The following is a 22706-nucleotide window of genomic DNA, read 5'->3' as shown; positions in this document are numbered from 1 at the left end:
TTCTTTGGGAAATTCAACTAAGCTAAACAAATATAATGTTAAGAGTTAAAAATAAAAGGGGGGGGGGGGGGGTTTGGAAATAGCCACTATAATAAATTTAATTATGCTCCATAACTATAGTTTGCATATTTATGGGTCGTAGTTACAGTTTAAGCTACCTCGTTTGTATAATTTGTGGATTTGTATAATTCACGGGTACATTTGTATAATTTAGTTATTATTGTATAAATTTGAAAAAATGAATTTATACCATTACAAACATCAGAAGTATAAACAATTATACAAATCCGAATTATACAAAAGTTATACAAATTACTCCCTCTGTCCATTTTTAATTGTCATGATGCACTTTTCGAAAGTCAATTTGACTAATTTTTAAAGTTAAATTAGATTACATTAATTCAATATTTTAATAAAAAAAAATTAGATATTCAAAAATTATACGAAAAGTACTATAAATTCTAATTTTTTTGCATATCATATGATGAAAAAATACATTCTAGAATGTTAGTCAAAGTTATTATCGTTTGAATTTGAAAAAGGAAACTATGACAATTAAAAGTGGACGGAGGTAGTATATTATACAAATTCCGAATTATACAAACGTGTGAATTATACAAAACTAAAAAGCTAAGCTGCATAATTATAGCTAAAAGTAGGTCGCGAATTGTAATTAAGACAAACTATAGATATGTTAAATAATTAACTAGTATATGTTTGCTTATACACATAATTTTCCTAAAAAAATAATAATATCATATAGATAAGGGAACTTTAAAAAACAACAAACATTATGTAATACCTGGTCTTGGAAAGAGCTAATTTTAGAAACAACTAAATTTGGAAAGAGTTAAATTGAGGTTTGTTCAAGTTACTCTTACATTTTGAGTTTTGGGTCAACTTCAAACGACCATAACTTTTACTACGGGATGAGTTAGATGACCCATAAGGTATCAAAGATCTTTGAGTCCTCTTTCCAACGCTGTCAAGTTTGCTAAATTCCGAGTTCAGATGAGGGAGATATGCCCGTTTGAGTGCAACATGTCTAGTTAAGGGAATTCATCCATTTTAAGGAGAGGTGTTTTGGTCTTTTCCTTACCCCACTAGCCTAGCTCGTTTTTTGTTAATCCTTTAGGCACCTAAACTGTTTGGAATTAATTTTAGTCATTCCAAAAAGCGCTTAGGGTTTTGAGAGGAGTTCAAGAGGAGAAAAGAAGAACGTTCAAGACTCTTGCGAGCTTTGGGGATTTTCGCCAAAAAATTGATTCTTTCGAGATATGTAAGTTTTCATAGTGATGGATTAGTTCACCCTCACGCCAATCATGAGTTTCCTTATTGAATTCGTCCATGAGATTTCGTGTATTGAGTTCTTGATGAGTTTTCTTGAGATTTTGTTCTTCATTCGTTATTAATGGAGTTTGATGAGTTCTTGAGGTGAGGGTTGTTCTTGAGGAATTTTGAGTAGATTTTTGTTTACTTGTGTTGGGTTAATGAATCTAAGAGAGTTTGGAAGAAATCAATCGTTAGAGTGAAGGACATATATGTTCTAATTTTTGGACGACAGGGGAACCAATGTTCCAAAAGTATGACGGAGGGTATCTGCATACCATTTACTATAGTTTGGGAGTATATTTGTCTTTTTTCCCTTTATTTTTTAAAGGGATGGAGGGGAAGAGGAGGTTTCTCTCTTTTGTAACAATTGAAAACTTCTCCCCTTCAAAACAGATTCTACCAAGACCTCACACGTTTCCATCCTCCATACCACAGATAACATATACATAGAAGATAACTCACACTTTTTCATCCTCCATACCACAGATATCATATTCACATTCACATACATAGAAGATAATTCAAAGGGACAAGGGATCTTTTATAAAAATATGTTGTATGTGCTCAGGAAAATGTAAAAATTGTATGGATGAACCACAAGCTGCACTGATTCCAATTATACAAAATAGGGATCCTAGTAGTTAACTTTCATCTGGACAGGATTTTATGTGCAATTGAACAACTACAAGACAAAAGGATTTCTTTCTCTATATTCCAAAAAATTCTAAAGGAGAGAAGAACTTTGGTAAAATGCAGCAGGAGCTAAACCTGTTTTTGAGAAAGGAGGACAAGCAGCCCTTGAGGGCCTAGTAAAATCTCATTAAGGAAACTGACTAATCCAAACCAAACGACAGGAGTCACGTCAACTCCAGCGAGCGGAGGAATCAATTTTCGTGTTGTGACAAGAAAGGGCTCTGTGGGTGCATAAGCTATGACATAAGGGAACTTGCCAACTGGAAGTTTAGGATACCAGGACATGACTATTCTCAAAATGAACAGAAAGGCAAATGCTGATAGGAAGGGGCCAAGAAAGCTGATTGCCAGTTTTGCTGTGCCAGGGTCTAAATCTAACAGCACCAATCTTTGCATCAGTGGTGATGAAGCATGTGAGGTATCAATCACACCGCTTTTCAAGACTTTAATAACCTCTTCTGAACTGAGAGGACTTGTTGGAATGTTTCCATTTGACTGAACGCCGTCCAGATAAGAACATGCTCTTAACCTTTGTATATCTCTTCTTCTCACGGGTATTAGGGAGTTTCCCTGCAAAGTTGATGAACTTTGGAAAAGTTAGCAAATCACAGAAATGATAATGAGACCTAAGATAATTGGCAATGTTTCTGAATAGGGATGTATCACTATCTTTTCTTCTTATTCTATTGGAGAGCAATAGAAATTACATGTGATCAAGTCTTGCCTCAATTTAGACTAAACCCTGTTGGAAGCGGTGGCAGAGCTAGGACTTTTAATAAGGGGTTCAAATATGAAAAATAAACACACCAACTAACCGAAGAAGGTTCAACATCTACTATATATCATAAAAACTAATTTTAACCATGTATATATAGTAATATTTTCCGCCGAAGGGGGATTCGGATGAACCCCTAACAGAAGGCTGGCTCCGCCTCTGGTTGGAAGTTACTGATGGTGTTGTAGAAATAATACTGTTTCATAATTCCATGATAGAACTATCGACTTGGAACAAATTCAAGTTCACAAATAGCAGTCAAGGGAAAAGGACACGAATTTCTGAACATTAAAATGAAAAATTACCTTGAGAAATTAAGTTGAAGATATGATACTTTTTGATTATTCCATTTCAATGTGGAACAAAATTGAAGAAGAATTTGGAACAGCAGAATTGCCTAAGTGGATAGACAGTAAATTCAAGGTAGATATATGATACTATCCCTATCCCTACTTGCAAGCATACTGTCCATCAGTGGCGGAGCCAGAATAATTATGAAGGGGTGCCAAAATATAAAGTAAAAATGTATAAGCCCTGCTATCAGGATAGAGAACATACAGCCTCAAGCAATTTTTGCAACTCCTTAACCATTAAACTAAACCTTCAACTTGTATCAAGAAAGCGGAACAAACTACATAGCGAAAGACCTCAAAGGGGTTTTTGGATTGAGCCATTTTACCCTATTTTGCTGAAATTATAGAGAGAGAGAGGGGATGAACTTACATTGGTATGTGAGTGTAACAAAGCAATTGGGTATCCTAAATCAAAGATTCAAGAGTAAGTAGAAAGAGGTAATAAACGAAAAATCTCAAAAAAGAGAAGAAGGGGGGATTACCATTCGATAGAGGTGGCCTGCAAATAAGGGAAGATATTGCCATTTCTCTCTCTCTCTCTCTGAGAAGCTCTTCAGGATATGAGAATGATATTAGACACAAATTTCTATATCCTCAACTTGGTCCCTGCCCTTTTCAAAACTTACATTGCATCCTTCACATTTAATTGACACTTTTTATTTAATTTTTAATAGTTCAAAGGACATTTTTTTTGTTTAAATATCACAACTTACCTCAAAAAAGGTAGATTAATTTAATTGAGAAGAAATATTTTGAATGTTCTATGATTTACTTTCGAATTAGTAAAATTTTAAAATTTACTTTTATAGTAGCTAGTAAAATCTTGTTTAAAATTTTCTCCCAAAAAAAGTAAATTCTTGAAATTTATTTTGAAATAGTAAAAAACATGATATCTACTCCCGAAGTAGTAAAACTTCAAAATTTACTCCGAGGAAGTAAAACTTCTACATTACTGGTGAAGTAATAGAACTTCGAAATTTACTCTCAAAATAGTAAAATGTTAAAATTGACTCATAAAATGGTATAATTTTGAAATTTTCTCCCAACATGAAAATGACTTGAAAAAAGTCTAAGAAATACTCTAAAGCAATGTCTTCTTGTATTTGAGCAAAATAACGAATTATGATGAACATTTAATATCAAGCATATTTAAATGATCAAGTTTAATTCCTGAAGTGAATGAGGAAATAACCATAATTTACCTCCTTAAGAATCAAAATAATAAAAGATAAATATGTTATTTTAATGTATGAATGTCACTGCAACACGTATCTATCGTAAGTATAACATCTTAGTCAATTTTATTAGGTATCATTCTAAGGCCAAAAGAAACATATCTTGTAAAATGATTTCTACTTTAAAGTTTAACCATATTTTTTAAAAAATTAATATATCGTGTAAATAGGGTCCACATTGATATATTGTGATTAGTTATTATTGATTTTTTTCAATGAAAATAACAAAATCACATTTTTCTTTGAAGGATGTAATAGTATGAGGTCACTTTGATACAAAATATTCGGATGTTAATAGACATTTGAAGTGTGAAGTTTAGAACTCAATATTTATTATTTATTTTATTATAACAGCAGTATCTATGCAATATATGGTAGTAGTATACAATTAATAATTAAAGGCTACAAAAAAGCTAATTACTTATTTACAAGAATCATGACACTAGTAGTGTCCAACCAATATTATTGACTATGAGGAATAATTTGAAAGCTCTCAAAGAGGTTACATATAAATCAAAAGTTCCCGAATAGGTTAATTATACATTATACAGTTCATATGTTGGAAGTTGAAATTTTTTTTAAGGGTATTTTTTATTAATAAAAGTTTACGGTTAGTCGAAAAAAAAAAAATAGAGTTAAATTGACCGGTTACACTATTTTACAAGCTATTTTTTATAAATTTGTTTTTAGGACTATCAAAAGTTATAAACACTATGTGCTTGGTTGCACATGTTTTTCCTTGAGAAGTGGGAAGTAAGAAAACACACCTAAGACTAAGTGTCACAAATACAAAATAATCCCAGACCGAGTACATTTGTTTCAAAGCTAGAATGTTGTCTAAAATAGTAAATGACAGGGAATGGAGGAAGTCAGACATCACTCTGAACACCAAGTAGCCCATCAAGACTACTTTCGGAAGGCACAACCTCGGACAAAGAATCAATCAGCACAGAGTGTAACAAGTGGTAGTATGAGTATGAGAACACGTATACTTATAAGGCATCATAGACCAACCAAGCATTTCATAAAAAGTAGAAAAATATACATATCTTAGCTAAAACATATTCCTCAAATCCACTATCTCACGAACAACGAGGAGAAGATAGCTAACCAAAATCATCCGATAAAATAGTACAATAACATCAATTAAGATAAGATAAGTGCAAGATAATGATATGCAATGCAATAGCCATATGATATGCACCCGCTCCACCAATTCCTTGCGGGGAGCTGAGACTTGTAGGGGATGATTCGCAATTCGCGGAGAAATATTGTTGACTTTCTAAGGAATCTTTTTCCTGTCCGTACATCAGATGTGTCTTAGACATGAGGTTCCTTGCTCTTCGTCATCATCCCACGCGCCTCTCTCGCTCGTCTCTCTCCTCACTGTCCCAATCTCGTTCACCAGATTTACAAATATATATGTATATCAGTTACATATATACAATTATTATCTAACATATATACATATACAATTCGATAGCTATACAAATACAATTCACCTATCTCCTTCCTCTAACATGTAGTTACGAATCGTAATTAACAAATTATAACTATGGAGCCTTATTAAGTTATATTTAGTGGCTATTTGCGAAATTTCCTCATTTAATATCCCCGCCCATTTGACACCCTTATATGTGTATAATTTCATTATGACTTATAATATAATAATCACATATAAACAGAACTACACAAAGAATCTTATTTCCCAAATATAAATAATTATTAACGATTTAACTTGTAGGAGATTCCAACCATTATACTTTCTTACAAAAGAGACGTGGATTACCACCCTTAGGCAAATTTTGTGGAGAGGATGCTTCAACCCAAACACAGTAGGAAGATTGGAGTTCATTGTGATCCTAGAAAAGCAAACAATTCTTTTTGCTAATTTATTTTCAGTTAATGAACAAATTGTCAATATTCTCCAAGTCGTGAGTCACTACAATGAAACTGAAAGAGGAAGTATTGACTGGACACAATACTTGGACAGGAAACACAATATAGAGATCTTGCCTCTCGTCGCTGCACAATAGTGCATAGTAAGATAGTTCATAATTGTACATAAAATGTCGTGCACCCAATGGGACAATGTTAAATTAGCAATCTGCCTATTTCCAACACTGCTGATTTTTCCTCCCAGAGTACACCCATGTCTGGGTTCTCACTTTTCTGGTTCTTCCATACGTCTCTCCAATGGTAGATTTTGACAAGTTCCCCTAGTCACTCATAATGTTTCCAACATTCCATCATAAGTTAATAATAATTTTCTGTAAGAGCGAAGATCAATCAAGTTTGAGAGTGAAATGAAAATGTAGCTTGAGAGTGAAAAAAACATACAGAGAAGATACTTTCCCAATGTCGATGTTCAAATACCTTCTGAGGTTCAGTGATTCACTCAACTATTGGACAACAGTTCACAGTTCAGCAGAAATCTAAAAAGGATTAAAACTTGTTAGGGATTGTTAAAGAATTTATGCTTCCTTGAATTTATTTAAGTCAGCTTTTCCATAGCTATTATTTGACACACACCTATCAGGACTGACAAGGGGGAAGGAATTATAGAGGAGACAGCCGAGACATAAAACCATCACCTGATCATTCTTTTTTCTTCAAAAATAGTCTTCAAACAGTGAAAATTGAGAGACGTGTTTCATATTGGTAACTATGGAAGCAGTAATATAAAACTTACAATGGATTAGCACAAGCACGTGATCCAGTCATCAAGAGAGCAATATTCCACAATTAATGTGGGCTCAGACTTCTAGACCCAATTTGGGGGTTTCAGCTACTGCAGTTCCTTCAGCTGTTTTGAAAAAGGATCACGTGAATGAAGTGCACAGCAAGAGGGAGGGGAGTATGAAAATGAATGTTGATGGTGATGTGTGGGACAAAGGGATCAAATAGAATATTGAAAATATGAAATATGTAGAGGAGAAAATCACTGCGTAAGAAGTTAATTCGGAGAGATGTTTCTAGTGCTTCTCAAAATAAATTGACCGGTCAAAATTGAAGAACCCATATATCAAAATTAGCTACCTGATGAAGATTAGCTAACATTTGAGTTCTTTCACCAGGTAGCTAAAAATATTAGCTAGCTAGTAAAAAAACTCAAATAGTTCAATTTTCATGTATGCATCTTCTCTATCAAATCAATCTCTGGGTTTTTAGTTGAAAAAGGAAGAAAGGAAAAGGAAGAATCAAACTGAAGTAGGTCCAAAATATTAAATTAAGGCCAGACCAGGAATGAAGCAGTAGCAAAAAAAGTGACAATGACAACCTTTATAAACTGCAAACAGTGATTCATTGTCCTGTATTGGCACAGATCTCCATTTGCTTGTATCAATGTCAGCCCCAATAATCATTTATGTCTAGAAACTAGATAAGCTTCCTTTAACTGGACGCATTGTTTAGCTTTCAAGAGGATCATATTTTGCTACCAATTCCCTGAACTCACAATCCACGATCGCAAAGAAAGAAACATCCAATTAATAGTTTCTTAGTCATCCAGAATACCATATTTGGGAGTTTGAAGAGACTATATACTTCCTTGACCCCACCCTTTCTGCACCCGCTTCAAATTTTTCAAGGCTGCTGCACTTCCATCATCTCTGTCAAAACAGGATAGACAGTTCAGGGGATATCATGAAACACTATGAAGAAATTTCACGAAACAATTAAAAGAATATTCTATCAAGAGGCAGTTTAGTCAAGGTATCACATAATGGAAATCATAAGATTCATAGAGCACCACATCTTTTGTATGCTTTTCACCGTATGTATACCACTTGTATACCAGAGTTCTCCATAATCAGTAAATTATCACTTCAACGGGAAAGTAATGGAAAAGGACAGAAGAAAGAAGGCAAGAAATGAGCAATGAGAATGACAGAATCCATATTCCAAACTACGTTGGCTTTACCCTACCAAGTTTAGGCTAAAAAGGTAAGGATGACTCATACTCATGACGATCCTATTAACCAGAAGTGCGACACTTTTTCCTTTTCATATTCTTCTTCCACAAGATTTATATTTTTTTCCTTTAAATAAATTGACATATGACATGATTTCTCATAGATCCAAAAGTTCTACAACCTAATCACTTTAAACAATGTTGCTAAAGGTCATTTATAGCTCTCTTAAGCTCTGAGATCCAGTTAAAGCTACGGTACGAAAATTGTTGCTTAAGTAGTGTTTTACCGTAGATACTAAGGCAAGTGACTCATCTCCTGTTGGTTATATCTTTACGAGGGCAAATAATAGACAATAAATCTAGTTAGTAAGTTGCTACATCATCTGTTAAAGAGTGTTACAAATGTAATTTAGTGATTATGAATAAGATTATTTGTTTTTAATAACCAAGGTTTCCAGGCCGACTTACACGCACCTAAACTAATTACATATATATATTTTTTAACTTTTTTCCATTAGCAGTTTTTCATCAATGCCCAGTTTAGTTCTGCTTTGCGCTTAAAGCTCCAATAGACTTTGGTGCTTTCTTCCCTATTCGCTTTTGATTACTCTGAGATTATCACAGGTAAAAGCAGCAACCTAGTAAACTCAATGTATTCACTTTTTGAGGTACAAACAACTAAGTTTCTAAATAATAGAGGACCACCAAATCAAACGGAAAAGTATGATAAAGAAGATGAACTTAAACTCCTAACCTGTGAACAATTGCCTGCCAGCCATCTCCGCCATATTTACTTCGCTTCATGTGATTTAACTCCCTATAGTTTTGATAAGCTTTGTTATCCACCTTACTTTCTGAAACCATCTCTAGCATCCTCTCCGTTAGTTCATCTGCCACATGCTTTTGTCCCAATTTATTTAAGCCATCAATAACTGGCATGAAGGATGCAGGATCAAACCCATATCCTATGTGCATCATCTTGATGAGAATATCATGAGCACCTTCTAAATTCTCCACCTTACACAGCTTGTCTATAAGATCTTTGTAAAGGAAACTTCCTAGATCAAAGTGTTTATCTATTGCAGTTTCCAGAAATTGCTTAGCTTCCACGATTTCACCTCCAGCAAGAAATTCATTGAACATCAGTGCGTAGAGTGCTTCGCTGTGACCACATATACTGGAAGCTATATCAAATACCTCTTGAGCTGGTCTGAACTCACCAGTCCTGCAATATGATTTAATAAGCAACTCAAAGGTATGCATATTAGGAATTATTCCTTTCTGTAACATTTCATTCAAAAGAGGAATCGCTTCTTCAGTTCTCCCAGATTTGCATAAACAGCCTATCATGATATTGTAAGTGTAAACATTTGGAGAAATTCCTTTTTCTCTCATTTCATCCATCAGGCCACACATTTCGAATATTTGATTTTTATTCCCCAATCCGAGTATCAAAGAATTATAAGTCCGTAAGCTCTTTTTACAATCTTTTGTCTCCATGTCCTTTAAAACTTGAAATGCAGATGATACCTTTCCTCTTTTACACAAATGATGTAAAATAGTATTGTAAATAATTGAATCAGGGTACAACTTCTTTCTCATCATCTCAACAAACTTCTTCTTAGCTTCATCAAGGTTCCCTTCTCTGAATAAACTGTTAATAATGGTTGAATAGGAGATCAAGTCAGGCAGACATTTCCTCCCATTATCATCTTCGTTCACCAAACTCATAAACGAATTTCCAAGATCACCAAGGGCAACACTTCCATGACTCCACATTTCACTCACAATTTCAACAGCTTTGTCCACCTCTCCAGTTTGGCAAAGACCATGAATCACGATGTTGCAGCTGACAGTATCCAGGCCATAACCTCTCTCATTCATCTTCTGCAGTAACTGTTGTGCCTCTGATACTTTCCCTTCTTTCCACATGCTATGAAGTAGAGTATTACAAGTGTATTTATTTGGAATGCATCCTCTCTTCATCATCTCACGCAGAATATTCTTTGCCTCAGTCACTTTACTTTTTGTGCAGTAGCCATGGAGTAGAGTGCTATAGGTAACTGTATCTGGGAATATACCATCATTTATCATTAAGCACATCAACATTTTCGCATCACCAAGCATCCCATTCTTGCAGAGGCCATCAATCAAGATGTTATATGAATATATCGTGGGATCTACTCCATTTTGGGGTAATTCTTTCAGAACTGTTTGAGCCTCCAAGAGCTTTCCATTCCTAACCAGTCCACATAACCAGATATTGTAGCTCTGCACATTGAAGAAAATATCATCTTTCTTCATAGATTCTGTCAGTGTCCTTGCTTCTTCCAGCATCCCTTTCTGACAAAATCCCTGCAACATCAAATTGAAAGTTACGACATTAGGCCTTGGCAATCCGAATACCTCATCTATTTGCATATCTCTGAAAATTCTCGAAGCTTCAAGAATTTTCCCGGAGTTGCAAAGAGCTGAGATCCTAGAATTGAAGGTAACAACATCAGGAAGTAGCCCGTCCTCCCTCATCCTCTCAACCAACCTCTCAGCCTCATCAACATCGCCTTTCCTGCAGAAACTTGCTATGAGAGTATTGTAGATTATGACATTAGGACAAACATTCATCATCTTCATTGTATCCAGAAGTTTTAAACCTTGTAAACAAAGTCCAAATTTGCAATAACCACGAATCAAAATCCCAAAAGTGAACTCATTGGGATGACACCCTTTGTGAGGCATAACATCAAACAGTTGGCGGGCATCTCCCAAACGATCGGAATGACACAGCCCATGAATGAGAAGATTAAAGGTATAAGTAACAGGGGAAACGGAAGCAGAAATCATATCTTGATACAACCAGAAGATAAAATTGGGGAAATTAAATTTGAAAGATTTATGTATAAGAAAATTGTAGAGTGAGAGTTTGGGTGGTGGGTGATGTGAGCGAGTAGAACGAAAAAGAGTAATGGCGTCATGAATGTAGCCATGAGAAGCTAGGAGCTTGACAATGGTGTATTGAGAAGGAAGAGATATATGATGAGGGGAGAGAGAAAGGAGGAAAGAGTGAAGTGTGTGTATTTGTGGAAGCATTTGGTAACGGAGGAGGATGCGGGTAAGGGGAAGAATTGAATGGAGTGGGGGATTTGGTGTAGAGAGAGTGCGTCTCAACAGTTGCCATGCCACCTTGCTCTTCATCCTTCACTTGCTTCTTCCTCACATTGCTATCTCTATTCCATTTCTGTATCACAAAACAGTGTAAAACACCATAACTTGACCTAGTATTTATTTACTAGAAGCCTCCTATTTGTGAGGGTAAAAGGGTCAAATTTACTCATCTACACAAGCTTGTTATATTTTTGGACCACGGGTAGAGGTAGGGGTGTTTGTCGTTCGGTTTTAATTGGTTATTGGTTAAAACTAAAAACAAATCAATTTAGTCGGTTTTTAAAATTTTTAAAATCAAACCAAATGAAAAAAAATAATTGTTGGTTTGGTTCGGTTTGCTGAAGTTTTTCTGATTTTTTCGGTTCAAAAGTAATAAATTTTTTTGAGAACATATGTATCTCGATAGACACAAACACCTAATACATGAACAATGCACTAGAAATTTATTGTCGGTTCAATTAAGGAATTAAGCAATACTAGAGTTATTATTACACGAACAAAGTGATTCAATTAACAGAAAGTGTGACTATCTTATGTGAGGTAGGGGAGGTAAAGACTAAAGTAAGGGTGTATAAAACCGAATCGAAAACTGAGTCAAATCGGAAAAAAAACCCGACTTGTGGTTTGGTATTAGAAAAAAAACCCGACTATACTTGGGTTGGTTTTAACTAAAAAAAGTCAACCCGAGACCAAACCAACCCGACATTATATATATAATTTTTAAAATGTATTTTATATATAAAAGTATTTACTTTGATGTAATTTCTAAATATTTATACGTTTTCAGAATTTTTGTCTTTTAACATATTTTTTCAAGTTTTTTGAGACTTAGATTTTGAATGGTCCAATAAAGATTATAGTCCATAGATATTAGTAACTCTGGTAAAGCTCAATTTGAAATTAAATCAATACTAATGCTAACAAAATAAATTAATTCAACACTAAAAATGACAACGATGTTGAATATTTATTCTTTAGTTTTACATTGGTTTAGACATTTGAAATACATAATCTAATTTTAATTTTTCTTTAATGTTTCATCATATAATTAATACTTATTAGACTTATTATAGCATGATTTAGTACTTTTAAATTATGATCATTTTCATTATGACTTATCAATTTGCAATATTTATTTTATATGATTTCATTATTATTTTTATTGAATATTTTAGTGTCATCACTCAACTCATATTTTGTGTTATTTTTTTAAGAAGCAACTTAGATAGTTGTATTTTGATTGGATCTATAAAGAAATATTTGGAGTACAAATTAATTATATATTTGTATGAATACTTTACCGGAAAAATTCAAAATCCTAAAATAACTTGAGGTTTATTAGTTTGGTTTGATTTAAAAATTAAAAATTTCGACACAAATGGTTTGGTTTGGTATTTGAAAAACCCGAATCAATCCGAGGTTGTAAAACTCGAAAAAAACCCGATTTTTATTAGTTTGGTTTGGTTTATAAATTTAATTTTTTTACACAGATGGTTTGGTTTAATATTTGAAAAACCCGAACCCCGGTCATGTACACCCCTACTCCTGGGTGTCCAATTGGATACCCTTCGTCGGAAAATTCAGTTATATATATAGGCCAAACTTACTTTATATTGATATATTAAGTATTTTGGACACCCTCAACAATATTAATGAGCCGTAGCTCAGTGGTAAAAGTGCGCCCACTGCCTAAGAGTCTGTTTAACATTGTCATTGCGAGGTTAGACACTTATTTTTTTTAAAGAAATGCTTTTATTGCAAAATTAAGTGTTCGGCAAATTAGTAAAAGTGCTTTTAAATGGACGCAGAAACAAGTTATTATGTTGTTGGGGCTAAAAAATTCTGCTTCTTAAAACAAAAATAATAATTTTCTCAAGACCTTGTGGAACAAATTAATGGCAATGGGGCGGGACGGATGCGGGGTGAAGTGGGTTTAAGGGCTAAGGCTATGCGGAACTGGTTAAAGTGAGTTTTTTTAAAACTAATGCGGGGCGGAGCGGGACTGCGTGTATATGTGATTTTATGTGGGTTTAAACATAATTATAAATTTTTACATGTTATAAAAGTGATAGAGCATTATTTGTTAAGATAAATTCTTTAAAGCTACAAAAATATTCAAGATAGTAAATGAAAATGATTCAATAAAAAATAATTCAATTTCTTACATGTTTTCCAATTGACCTCTAAAAAATAAAATTTTAAGTCACTACCCTATTAAATTAATACAACTTAATGAAAAAATAAATTTATTTTTAGTATCAAACTTAACTAGAAAAAGAAAATATTAAAAATATTATGTGGGACGGGTTTCATGCGGAGCGTGTCTATGCGGGACGGTTGAAAATGAAAAATCTTATGCAGGGCGGGGCGATTTAAATTTTGCGTTTTAAACTCAACCTGCCCCGCCCCCGCCCATTGCCATCTCTAAGTAATAATCAGACCCACAGAGATCTTGAAGATGATCAAAGAGGAGAGCAAAAGCAGAAGTTTTGGTTGAAATTGAGGATGGAGAGGTAGTTTGTAATAGCGAGGCCCTGTAATTTTCAATAGAATATGTTAGTTCGACCAAAATAGATGATGAAATAACATATCAAGAATGTTTACTAAAGTTCTTTGACCCCCCCCCCCCCCCCTAATTTGATATATTCTACTTCACGCAATTCGCGGTTCAATAGCTAGCAATTAATATTTCACGATCAAGGGTATAATAATATTCTTTCTAGTAGTGCTTCTTATTTATCATATTAACTATTGAAATATGATTAAAAAATAATTTCTATTTAATAGGCTTCTTTCCGTATACCTATGAATTTAATTAGATTTAGAATGATACATTGAAATAATTCGTTAGATTTTCCAATATCAATAGATTGATAGTTTCTTTCTTGTATCTTCACAAAGGAAAAAAGATCTCGAAAAGAGTCCAAAAATAGTATGCCGTTAATTACTTTCCTAATTCTATTGTATGTGCAAATTATCTTTAACGAAAGCCTTTTTTCCCCACTTAATAGAGTCTTAAAGACAATATCTTTGAGAAGGGGTGTATTAGTTGTCCCAGGGTAAAGAACCAATATTGGTCGTTGGCATGCCCGTGGTAAGATTGATTGATGCGATAAGGGGATTTTGGCGTTTTTCATTGAATTTGACCTACTTAAGAGGGTTGCAACATTTACATGTGTTATCCTTACATTCTCGGCGTTGTCACATTCTTATAAAACCTACCTACTCTTCCCACTTTATTCATCTCTTCGGCTTCTCTCTTGCTCTTGCCGCTTCATTTATGTTCAGTAATAAGGTTAGTTCTATCTATCCCATTTTCTCTTTATTTTTCCAATGTATGATCATTGTTCTTCTTCTTTTGTTGAATTTTTATGGTTCTTCTTCTATTTTTGCCCCCCCCCCCCTTTTCAGGAAATTCCTTTTCAAGAATAAATCAACTTTTATTGGTGGGCTTATCCTCTGTATACTTGTGGTTAGGGATGTTCACAGTTTGGATAAAAATCAATCTAGATTAAAAAATCAAATCAAATCGATTAAATAAATAGATTTTATTTGGGTTTGGTTTCGTTTGATTTTAGATTTGTAAAAACTAATAGTATTTGGTTTTGTTAGAAAAAATCGAACAAAACCGACAAATTATATATATATACATGTATTTTATCATTATACATACATAATATATTACTTTTATAAACAATTTTAAAGATCTTATATATGTTTTCATCAAAATTTATTTTTATTTTCTTTATGAAAGCCAAAATGTTCAAGACGAGAACATTTATCTCATTGGTTTCATGTATATGAGTGTCTATGACAATTCTTGGTGAGACTAAAAAGGTCATTGCCTCTTCCTTCTAGGACAAAATGGTGAATTTTGAAGCTTTATTCACATTAATTTTAGTAATCAAAAGTTTGGCAACGTTAGACGTTCTAACTGTTTTTCGTTTTGGATGGATTGTTGTCACCTCTTTTTCATTTTGAATGAATCATTTCTTATATTTTTGTGTATCAAATAGAAACAGATAACAACCAAACCGATAAGTGTATATTATATTTGATTTGGTTTGATTTTGAAAATTTAAAAACCAATTATGTTGGTTTTGTTTTGATTTTGACCAATAATTGACCCATGAACACCCCTACTTGTGGTAACTGATTTTTGTTAAGATTTTAACTTTGTTATTAGGGATGGCAATCGGGGCGGAGAGGAGCACTTGCGAGGAAAATTTGCATGAATCTGCGAACACTTTAACTTGTCCCACCTCACTCCGCATAGCACAAAAAAATCATTTTTTAATTCATCCTGTCCACCCCGCCTCGTATAAATCCACCCCTCGTAATTTTTAATTCTCTTTTTATTTTTTATTGAATTTGATACAAAAATATGATTTTTTTAAAAAAATGCATTTTATTTTTCCGCTGACGCATAAAAATGAATCTTTAAAATTGAAACAACCTTTATGTTTACAAGGGCTGCTGCTAATAATAAAATTATCATTTTTTTGGAAGTACTGATGTATTGTTCTACACATTTTTTCCTATTGAAATAGAAGTATCTTAAAAGATCTCATCAATAGTATAAATGAAATTAGAACGATATGCATTAGTTTGGTTAAGTAGTTGCAAATTTACAGTAGTAAAATAGGAGTAAACTAAAAATAAGTCTATAGAGATTCTAATTACAAGTAAACTTACTCTTAAAACTATGAGCAACCAAGACCAATTCTCTGGCAGTTGTGGTGATAATGGAAACTCCGAAAGTCTGCTTATTGAAAACTCACCTCTGAAAAAATCGAAGATTGAGATAGAATGTGAAGATATTGACAACATTGGTAGGATCAATCAACTACCTGAAGCTCTTATTGTTCAAATTCTATCTCGATTGTCCATAATAGATGCGTTCAGAACACCTATTCTCTCTAAATATTGACAATACTTCTGGACTTGTATCGACAACATTGTTTATGAAGAGGATTATGGTCGTTCAAATAGCTCGACAGTGCACAAATTCATTTCCTTAACGGTTAATGTACTACCTTTCCTTAGCTGCTCTACTATTAAAAAGTTCAGTCTAAACTTTGTGTTCAGATACGATGATAGTGTGTCTTATTTTCCCAAAATTGACAAGTGGCTTGAATTTGCTGTGAATAAGAAAGTGGAGGATCTACTCCTGAATATACGTTATATTGTTGATCCGACTGAGCATGACAAACCCTATAGCTGGCAAGAAGTTCTCTGTAATAGTTCATCGATTCTAAAACTCAACTGTGAGAATTGCAGAATATTAGAAGATTGTGTACTAAATTGGACATCTCTGAAGAGTTCAACGCTGGAAAATTTGTTTCTACATGATGAACACATTAAACAAATAATGTCAAATTGTCCTCAATTGAAATCTTTGAAGCTACAAGAATTTTGTGGTTTTAATCGTTTGCACATGACTTCTCCAAAATGTAGGAGACTGCATTTGATCCATCACAGTCATCCTTGTGGGGATTGGTACTCATTCGAAGGTGATATATGTTGCTTCAAAATTGTTGCTCCACATATTGAACATTTAACGATTTCTGGGGTTTTTAATCATACAAAAATTAAGCTCGGGGACTTGTCATCTTTGAAACATGCCAATCTTGATCTCGTTTGTGATGAATTTAATGAAATGGATGAATACATAGTGAAAGATCTTTTGGTAAGCGTTCCTTGTGCTAATGAGCTGATACTCTCATCCTGGTTTATCAAGGTTAGTTATCAGTCCAAAATGTCTACAGTCTTTTTATGTTGATTGTGAATAGAGCTCATGTTTTATATTCTGCATCATTCTTCTGTTGAGGTAATTTCCAATTTGATGTTGGAAGGGGAAGATGTCTCCTTACCGTTGCTGGAATGCAGATGGTTGACAATAACTTTTTGTATTTCAAAACTTTCGTTCCCCTAGTAGACAACCTCTTAAGGTCGACTCATAATTTGGAAAATTTGATGATATTTCCTGATACGCCTGTATGTTTTCAATTCACGATATCTTTATATCAAATGTATATTGATCCCCTACAGCCTCAATAACTTCAATTTCATTAATATAGTTGTTAATATTACCACCTAACATGATTCGTTTGATCTACGCGTACGACTACAAAATGGCATAACCTTGACATTCTTCAAATTCTGTAAGGAAACTTTGAATATGTTTTCTTCAAAGGAGAGGTACTTGTCTTCCAACAAATCTATCTCTTCGTCCTCAAAAAAAGGTACTTGTCTTCCAACAATTCTTGAAGTTCTTACTTGAGCATGCAATAAATCTGGAGAAACTGGTTATAGTGCTAGAGCATAAGGAATGCAACCGTTGTTCTACTAATACATCATATGATGAAGTATTTGTTAGCTTTTCCAACAACTTCTATTAGTGCAGTTATTTACTTAGGAAAAGTTAGTTAGAATGTTTTCTATAGTGGTGTTTGAAACTCTCTTGTGCTTATACAAACACATAAGATTGGGATATGACAGTAATTCAAATATTGCTTGTTTGTTTGTCTGGCCAAGTAATTTCTTTAGTCACTTTTTACTGCCGAAATATCATTTTGATGAAGTTAAAATTTAGTTTAGGAAACTTTGAAGAATTGCACTTTTGGAAAGGTTGTGACTATTGCGAAGGATTGTGACTTTTCCGATAAGGCAGAATAAGCACGTGTTTATGGTATTCTTTGTTGTCTATAAATATATGATTTCCTGTTATTTTTCAACAACAGATTTTCAGAAATTCTTCTTATTCTTCACAAACAAATTCTAGTGTATTTTTTTTTATTGTTGAGTGGTTCACTTGTTGCTCCCCAATATACACGCAAGTGTACGTGGTTGCTCAAGTAATATAGATTCTTAAAGAAACGAGTTATCGTTCCCAAGGGACTTATGATTAACTTATATCCAACACTTAACTCCACAAATAAAATAGAACTAACCGTTTAGAGATGGTGATGATTGTTAACTACTACTAATTATGAACTAAATAAACGTAACTAAATGTGAACGACTTTAAGATGATGTTTCAAGCAAGTAAAAGACAATTCCAGGGCTGCAACATGCAATGAATCATGTATCATATTATTAGATTAGAACTAATTTTTAGTTGTCAAGTTACTGATTTACAGGGTTAATTGTGTGAGTCGGGTTCATACCTCTAGTCTCCTACCCCAATTAGCTATCTAACTACATTGTTGAGTGGGGATAAATAGACTAACTGGCGAACATTTATATTTCATCTTGTTTCGTAACCAAGCGAGTTGTTCGTCCAGGCGTCACTCCTGAACACAAATCACCTCACCTTAATGGGTCGATCAAGCTCTCTATATTCTCTGGTCTATCTAACCTCTCCTCTCCCGACTCAAGTTTAGATAATATATTTATCTTATGGTGATTAATCATAAAATACTAAAACAAGAATATAGAAGTAACTTATAATGACAACCAAGAATTAATTCAACAAGCCTTTAATAATCAACAATCCATTCGTAGCTACAACCCCAGAACTAAGACGTTTAGCCACTCATGCTATTAGAAAACCACAAAATACAATTGTTCATGCGATTTTCGGAAAATAGAAGAGTTAAAAGATCAAAACCTAATACAAATGTGAATACTTGCTCTTGCACACCCAATAAAAGTCGAATCCTTATTATGGAGCCCTAAGGGTCTATTTATAATGGTAGGAAAATTAGAGCCAAAGTCTATTACAATTAGGAATCCTTTTTTAACACTTTTAAGCTGGAAAAGTCAGGATCCCACTGGCGGGTCTCCCATAGCATCGCGCCTAAACTTAACCTCTGAGGTTTCCACCCTGGCACATCGTGCTTGAGAAAGTCCCCAGAATGTTGGGCCTTGGCGCCTTGCGCCTAGCAGTGCGCCTGGCCCTGGGGCCTTCAGCCTTAGCTTCTTTTCAGCATATCCTTGCATCCTTTCTTTCAATTTGACTCCAATCTCCTTGAGAGTTCCTGAAACCTCTAATCACATGTTTTAGTGCATAATATCGCAAGTATAACGAAATCAAGCTAATAGACTCAAGATCATTCGTTACTTCAATCAATTCATGGGTAGATATTGAGAAACTTAGGCATATAAATACGCCTAAGATCACCACCCCACACTGATACTTTTGTTTGTCCTCAAACAATCTTTAGACTATCAACTCTTTTTCAAAACCCTTGGACTTATCAACCCACCTTAAAATCAACAAAAACATTTTAAATCATGATCTTGTAGTTCACAATGGACGCAACATTTCACAACATTTACACCAAGTTACAACACATGCTCAAAGAATGACTCTTTTAATATTTTTTCGAACTAATGCAAATTCATACAAACACACCAATTAGATAATCCTACACATGCCATGAATGCCCTCACTTATTTTTGTTTAGTAAGGCCTTTCACTCAAGCAATCACAATATCCTATTTTTTTTTTCAAACAATCAACTCACTCTCACAAAAGAAGTTCTTACTTTTCTCAATACCATAAGCTTGCCAATAGTGTATTCTTACTTCCGCATTATATTTCTCAAGAAATCAAGAGGACTTTCATTTGGTTGTAACGTCGGCTTAAGGTAAGGGAGGGAATATTTAGGAACCATTTTAGTGACTACACCTCCCTAATGCACATGTTCAACAATCTCCTTCATAGTTTTTCTTTCCTCCTAGTACACACGTCATGAATATTTACCCCTCTTTGTTGCTCCATCTTTGCCCTCTATCTTATTTATTATTATTATTATTATTTTTTCATTCTTTTTTTTTCATGCATTTGCACTAGCCACCATCACTTTAGATTTTAAGGTCCGAGTAAGGTACACATTATCCTTGATAGGACCAGGGCCAATGTTTTGAGCATAGTTTTGAAATAGCCACCCTCAATTGAGCTGAGGTGCACATTGTCACTAAGGACCAGGGCCAAAACAAAATTTTTAACTATCTTTTTCTTTTCCACACAATGTAGCATTTCACCCTTTATTATATCAACCAGCAATTTTCAACCCTTCTTCTTAACATAGTGCATTAAGGATTTTATTAGGATCAAAAGACTTGGTATCAAACAAACAGGTTTCGGCTTATCATGTGGCTTATCAATAAACAAGGCTAAAGGCTCAATAGGGCTTCACTAGGGATAATTTCAATGGTAGGCATACAAGTAGAGTCAAGAATTGGTTAATTCAAAGAAACGCCTCCATCACATTCCCTAAGTCATACAAGCTACTAATTCAATCACATAGAAGGCAAGTTCTAGATATCAAGTTAAGCAAGAACCAATCAACTCTCACCACACATGGCATCATGACACATATACAGACATACCAACTAACATGCTTATACAACTTACATTACGGTATCACTACACAATTAAGCCCATTTATTTTATTTTATTTTGAGTCAAACTAAGAACACATGCTTATTACAAGGTTAACATTCGATTTCACTTTTCCAATTGTGACTACCCATGACTTTTGGCTAACTTTTTCGGACATAATTCCAAAAGGCCAAGGTTGGTTTCTCAATCCTACTCTGCTATGTGACTAATTTTCCCTTTAGACGGTCGTCATCCATCCATCATTGGGAACTGTCACTCCTATGAAGACTCTAAGACTCAATAAAGCAATAAACTAGTCCTAGTCGGTTCAAAGGGACAATCCTCAGTAAAAGTACCAAAAAAAAATGTTGAGGAACCCAAAATTAAATCATAAAAATTTAACTAAAACTAACACTAGACTCGATAGAACAATAAACAACTATATACACAGAGACATATTACCCCACCCCACACTTAAAAATAAGCATTGTCCTCAGTGCGCACAGTTTAAAGCAAAGTATAGAGTTTGGAATACTCCCTCAGGCCTCTAGGCCTCGTTGTCACCGCCATCGAACACCATCAAGGCATTTACCTCCTCCTCCTCATCATCATCTTCCTCATCATCATCTTCCTCATCATCTATCACCTCATAAGCAGTAGCCTTATCATCATCCAGAGGCTCCAGAAATGCGGGACCAGTCCTGCGTAAGGACGGTGCACTCTCGGTAAAAGGGTAGCGATCTGCCAGGTTTTCCATCTCCTCATATGTAACCGAGCGTCCTCCTATCCGCAGCTGCAGCTCTGCCATACCGAACATTCTTTCCATGACACTGTCATCACGGGCTTGCCTCTCTTAGGCAGACAAGACAGGTCCATGAGACGTGTCTAGTGCCTTTGTTTGAGTCATATCAACTAACTTACCCGTCAGATCCGGCTGAAAAGCAATAGTCAGGTCCATAACCTCTTCCTCAATATCCGGGGCCCTCAGAAATCGGGTGATCAAACCCCTATAGCAAAAACGCCACCTCATATTATTCTAAAATTTCATCATGTTCTGTCTGAGAATCGCCCCTACATTAATGGGCATCCCCTTTGTCAGCATATAAACCAACACCACCCTATCCCTTGTTACCTCTGTTAGATGTTTCGTGGGTAGTAGCACACTACACACTATCTTTAACCACACCCTAGCAACTTGATTGAAATTAGCAAAATAGAGGGTATTATGCCTCCCAGTATCCTTGCTACACTCCCACCTAGCCGTGGACTCTACCCCACATAAAGTATGTCGGATATCCCTATAAAGAGGTTTATCCTTCAATGCATTAAAGTCATCAGAATCACAATTCGGGGTCCCTAAAAATTCATTTAGTATCATAGCATTGAACTTCACATCCTTACCTCTAATAGGAACAATTTTATACTTAGTTTGAATGAGCCAATTTGCATAAAACTTACGAACTAAAGAAAAATTACAATCTCCCGGATGATCAAAAATAAATCTCAACCCCAACTCAAGCACAGTCCGATAGATAATAGGAAATTGAGAATGCAACTTTACCTCATAGACGTACTCGTCGCCCATATACTTCGGTTCGCGCTGGCACTCAAACCATTCCCAACCATACCTCTCCACCGCCTTTTCCCTAAATTTTTGGACTTGGATGCTTCCCCCTTCCTACTCCGCTTAGAACCAACCACATTCTTTGCTTTTAGAGCCATTGCAACCTGTGAAGAAGAACAAAAATGGAGAAACAAAAGTTGGGAGGAAGAGAAGTGGGGAAAAGTAGTGTTGGAGTTGTGGGTGTTGAGGTTTTATAGTGGGTGGTGGGGAAGAAGAAAGGTTGGCGGTGTTAGTGGAGGTTTTTGAAGATGAAAAGTGAGAAGAAGAAGAAGAGTTGGAGAGAATTTA

General features: G+C 34.6%; 2 protein-coding genes and 1 pseudogene across 2 annotated transcripts; 1 reads left to right on the top strand and 2 right to left on the bottom strand.

The window, feature by feature from the left end:
* Positions 1-1812: 1812 nt before the first annotated feature.
* On the bottom strand, positions 1813-3709 carry LOC125813496 (protein COFACTOR ASSEMBLY OF COMPLEX C SUBUNIT B CCB3, chloroplastic). Its single transcript, XM_049492993.1, has 3 exons — positions 3636-3709; positions 3524-3558; positions 1813-2595 (listed from the first exon to the last, which is right to left on the bottom strand). The coding sequence occupies exons 1-3, from the start codon at positions 3676-3678 to the stop codon at positions 2095-2097; spliced, it is 579 nt and encodes a 192-aa protein (XP_049348950.1). The 5' UTR covers positions 3679-3709; the 3' UTR covers positions 1813-2094.
* A 3523-nt stretch (positions 3710-7232) lies between these two features.
* Positions 7233-11493, bottom strand: LOC125813490 (pentatricopeptide repeat-containing protein At2g17140). The gene is made up of 2 exons (XM_049492989.1): positions 9056-11493; positions 7233-7999 (listed from the first exon to the last, which is right to left on the bottom strand). Exons 1-2 carry the CDS (start codon positions 11491-11493, stop codon positions 7927-7929), a joined length of 2511 nt encoding a protein of 836 aa, XP_049348946.1. The 3' UTR covers positions 7233-7926.
* A 4669-nt stretch (positions 11494-16162) lies between these two features.
* Positions 16163-17919, top strand: LOC125813491 (putative F-box/LRR-repeat protein At3g28410; annotated as a pseudogene).
* Positions 17920-22706: the final 4787 nt, after the last annotated feature.

The sequence above is a fragment of the Solanum verrucosum genome, unplaced genomic scaffold, assembly GCF_900185275.1.
Source record: "Solanum verrucosum unplaced genomic scaffold, falcon-dt-bn FXZP01000219.1, whole genome shotgun sequence".
Taxonomy (NCBI): domain Eukaryota; kingdom Viridiplantae; phylum Streptophyta; class Magnoliopsida; order Solanales; family Solanaceae; genus Solanum; species Solanum verrucosum.
Note: the sequence above shows the minus strand (reverse complement) of the source record. Positions and strands in the feature narration are given on the sequence as shown.